This window comes from Myotis davidii, unplaced genomic scaffold (genome assembly GCF_000327345.1).
Source record: "Myotis davidii unplaced genomic scaffold, ASM32734v1 scaffold355, whole genome shotgun sequence".
In the NCBI taxonomy this organism is placed as follows: Eukaryota; Metazoa; Chordata; class Mammalia; order Chiroptera; family Vespertilionidae; genus Myotis; species Myotis davidii.
Genome location: NW_006286818.1, coordinates 1269982 through 1273208, shown reverse-complemented (window position 1 = coordinate 1273208; position 3227 = coordinate 1269982). Strand labels below are relative to the sequence as shown.

General features: G+C 45.3%; 2 protein-coding genes across 4 annotated transcripts in view; one reads left to right on the top strand and one right to left on the bottom strand.

The window, feature by feature from the left end:
• CCDC84 (coiled-coil domain containing 84) overlaps positions 1–1387 on the top strand; it is an 11676-nt gene extending 10289 nt beyond the window's left edge. For all 3 annotated transcript variants that reach the window (XM_015560659.1, XM_006758709.2, XM_015560658.1), the window contains exons 9-11: positions 822–911; positions 993–1125; positions 1209–1387. In XM_015560659.1, coding sequence (XP_015416145.1) covers positions 822–911; positions 993–1125; positions 1209–1272 — 287 coding nt within the window. In that variant the 3' untranslated portion in view covers positions 1273–1387. The remainder of the gene's footprint in view (positions 1–821; positions 912–992; positions 1126–1208) is intronic.
• Positions 1379–3222, bottom strand: RPS25 (ribosomal protein S25; the record flags this gene model as incomplete). Its single annotated transcript, XM_015560635.1, has 4 exons — positions 1379–1400; positions 1494–1595; positions 2168–2351; positions 3064–3222. Coding segments are annotated over 3 exons (438 nt in total), but the record flags the coding sequence as incomplete, so codon positions are not given.
• Between the last annotated feature and the right edge of the window lie 5 nt (positions 3223–3227).

The following is a 3227-nucleotide window of genomic DNA, read 5'->3' as shown; positions in this document are numbered from 1 at the left end:
TGATTCTTATATGTGCCCCAACCGGGATGGAATCCGCAACCTAACCAACTGAGCTACCCTGCCAGGGCATAGTATCTATTGTCAACCAGTTTAATAGAGATACATCCTTTATCTGAGGACACTTTATCAGATGGATTTTTGGAGCAGGGAGATGGAATAGGAACTTGCTCCATCCACTCCATGCATCAGCCTGGTATTGCACCAGAAACGGTCCACCAGGAGAAATAAAGTTAAGATAAAGGACTAATTGCAATCTAGCTCTCCATCAATAGATAAAGGGAGAAAGATGTGATGTGTGTATCAGCAATAAAAAAACACGAAAGCTTGCCATTTGGACCCAGAGAATATTATGCTGAGTGAAGTAAGTCAGAAAATGACAAAGACCATACAATCTCCTTTATATGTGGAATCTGAAAAAGAACAAGACAAACAGACCCACATAGAACAAGCTGATGATTTCCAAAGGGTAGGGGGTCAGGATAGGAATGAAAAGAAAAAGAAAACCATCTGCTGAAGGGCTTGGGTCCTGAATATATCTAGAACTCAAAACTCAGTAAAGGCATAAAAAAGATGTTCTTCAGAATGGCTACATGAAAGACTGGGTATGTACTGGAAGAACTTACTCATTGCTGGTGCAATGTAAAATGGCACAGCCACTGTGGAAAACAGTCAAGTAATTCCTTAAACATACGTTATGATCCAGCCATTCCAAGAGTAAAGAAAGGCTTATACACAAATGGTCATAGTAACCGCAACAACAACAAAAGGAACTGTTGGTACGTGCAGCACAGGTCATGCTCAAAGTGACAGGTCTTTTCCAGGTGCCACACCACCCTGGATGGCCCAAGATGAGGAACACAGCTCTGGGAACCAACAAATAGGACCTTCCTATGAAGAATTTCTCAAAGAAAGTGAGCAAACTAACTCAAGAATGGCAGTGGGGGCTCTTTAAATCTTCCTACTCAAATAAAATCATGTACTTATCATTGTAGAGGAAAAACAGAAATTGAAGAAACTCCCTCCAGACAGAGTTGGGGCCAACTTTGACCACAGCTCCAGCACCAGCGCAGGCTGGCTGCCCTCTTTTGGCCGCGTCTGGAACAATGGACGCCGCTGGCAATCCAGGTATGGATCCAGGACCCCCAACCCACCACCACCCCTTTGGAAATGTCATCCTTTTGCCCTGTTAACCCTTCATTTCCTTTCAGACATCAATTCAAAACTGAAGCTGCAACAAGGAACAAACAGCAGTCAAAGAAAATGGTTTCATAAGGCTTAGAAGCCATGTCAGCAAGTCCAGCCCCGCTACTACCTTTTGTGACTGCCTCGCTTAGGAAAAAGACATACCCACTTACTGATTTAATAAAGGTTTATTTTTCAAAATGTACAGCCGGCGAGATCTGAAAAAAAAAAAAATTTAAAAAGCATCAGTCTACAGCCTTATAAAGAGGACACGTACTTCCTGTACCGTGAGCCCCTGGATTCTTGCTCACCTGTTGTTCATGCATCTTCTCCGGCAGCCGGGGCGTCCCCACCTTTGGTGTTTCTGGTGTAAATCACTTGAGCTCTGTGCTTTGAGACTAGTTTAATAAGTCCTAAGGAGAAAGAACAAGACTTTCATATAGCAGTGCTGTTATACCCCTTCCTAGAACAGAATTGCTGAATTTGAGCAGGAATTTAGTAACAGACATGCCTATATTCTGGGTGATAACCTAATTAGGGACCCACCATCTGCTCAAGATGGCCATCCTCACAGCACTTCTTTCATATTAGGCATTACACATAGTGCCACCAAACTGCCTCGAGGGCCAGAGCACAAAAATGACATGTCAGAATCATATTACCACCACTGGTTAGCCTAAGCCTTTTTTTTTTTTTTTCATACAAATCCCAGTTGAAAGATTTAAGGTGGCTAACATGGTCATGACAATTTACTGTGCAACCCAGCTGCTGTGGTTGAGCATCGACCTATAAACCAGGAGGTCACGTTTTAATTCCAGTCAGGGCACCTACCTGGGTTGTGGGCTCCATCCCTAGTGTGGGGTGTGCAGGAGGCAGCCCATCAATGATTCTCATCATTGACGTTTCTATCTCTCCTCTCAAATCAATAAAAATATATTTTAAAAATAATGGGCAAAACCACTCCAGTGCAATATTCCCCTCTCACCTTTACTAAGGAGCTCCTGAAGGGCTGCCCTGGCCAAGGAGCCGCGTATCTTCAGCCTCTCAGACACCACAGCTGGGGTTATGAGCTTGTAGTTGGGAACCTCCTTACAGAGCTTGTCGTATGTGGCTTTGTCAAACAAGACCAGGTTATTGAGCTTGTCCCGAACTTTGCCTTTGGACCACTTCTGCTCACAAAAACAAAAAGGAAGGGTAAGTGCTCCTGATAGAATCCCCCTCGCTTTTCCAGACAACCCCGTCAGAAGCCTCTGTATTGGCAGGGCTGAGAGGGTGACAGGACTGAGGTTCCTGGGCCTGGAAATTCACAATATGCAGAAACTCTACAAAGATTCAAATAGCCAAACCGGTTTGGCTCTGTGGATAGAGCGTCGGCCTGCGGACTGAAGGGTCCCAGGTTCGATTCCGGTGGGGGGCATGTACCTTGGTTGCAGGCACATCCCCAGTGGGGAGGTGTGCAGGAGGCAGCTGGTTGATGTTTCTCTCTCATTGATGTTTCTAACTCTCTATCCTCTCCCTTCCTCTCTGTAAAAAATCAATAAAAATATATTTTAAAAAAAAAAGATTCAAATAATTAGCCAGGATATAAGGTAAAAGAGACCCTGGTAACCTTTAATGGCATCACATAAATTAGACTTTGGGGTATAGGTTGAGTCCCACCGGACTCTTCAGAATGTTACACGCGAGGCACCAGAACAAATGTCTTTAAGCACATTTGTTGAATTTCCAAGTAGCATGCACCACACCCGTTCTTCAAATGAGGAAAAGCGATTATGGCGGCAGGCGCCTCAGCTCTAGCAGTCTGACTCTACACCCCACAACGCTAAAAGCCATCTGGGACGGGCGCCTGTTTCCCCTACTCATAAGAGGGCTCACTCCTACCTTCTTTTTGGCCTTGCCCCCCGACTTGTTCACGGGGTCCTTGTCTTTCTTGGCCGACTTTCCAGCATCTTTCTTCTTCTTGTCGTCCTTGGGCGGCTGTTGAAAAAAAATGGGGATACCGCCGGCTCCTAGCGCGGCCCAGACCCCCACTACCGCACCCGATC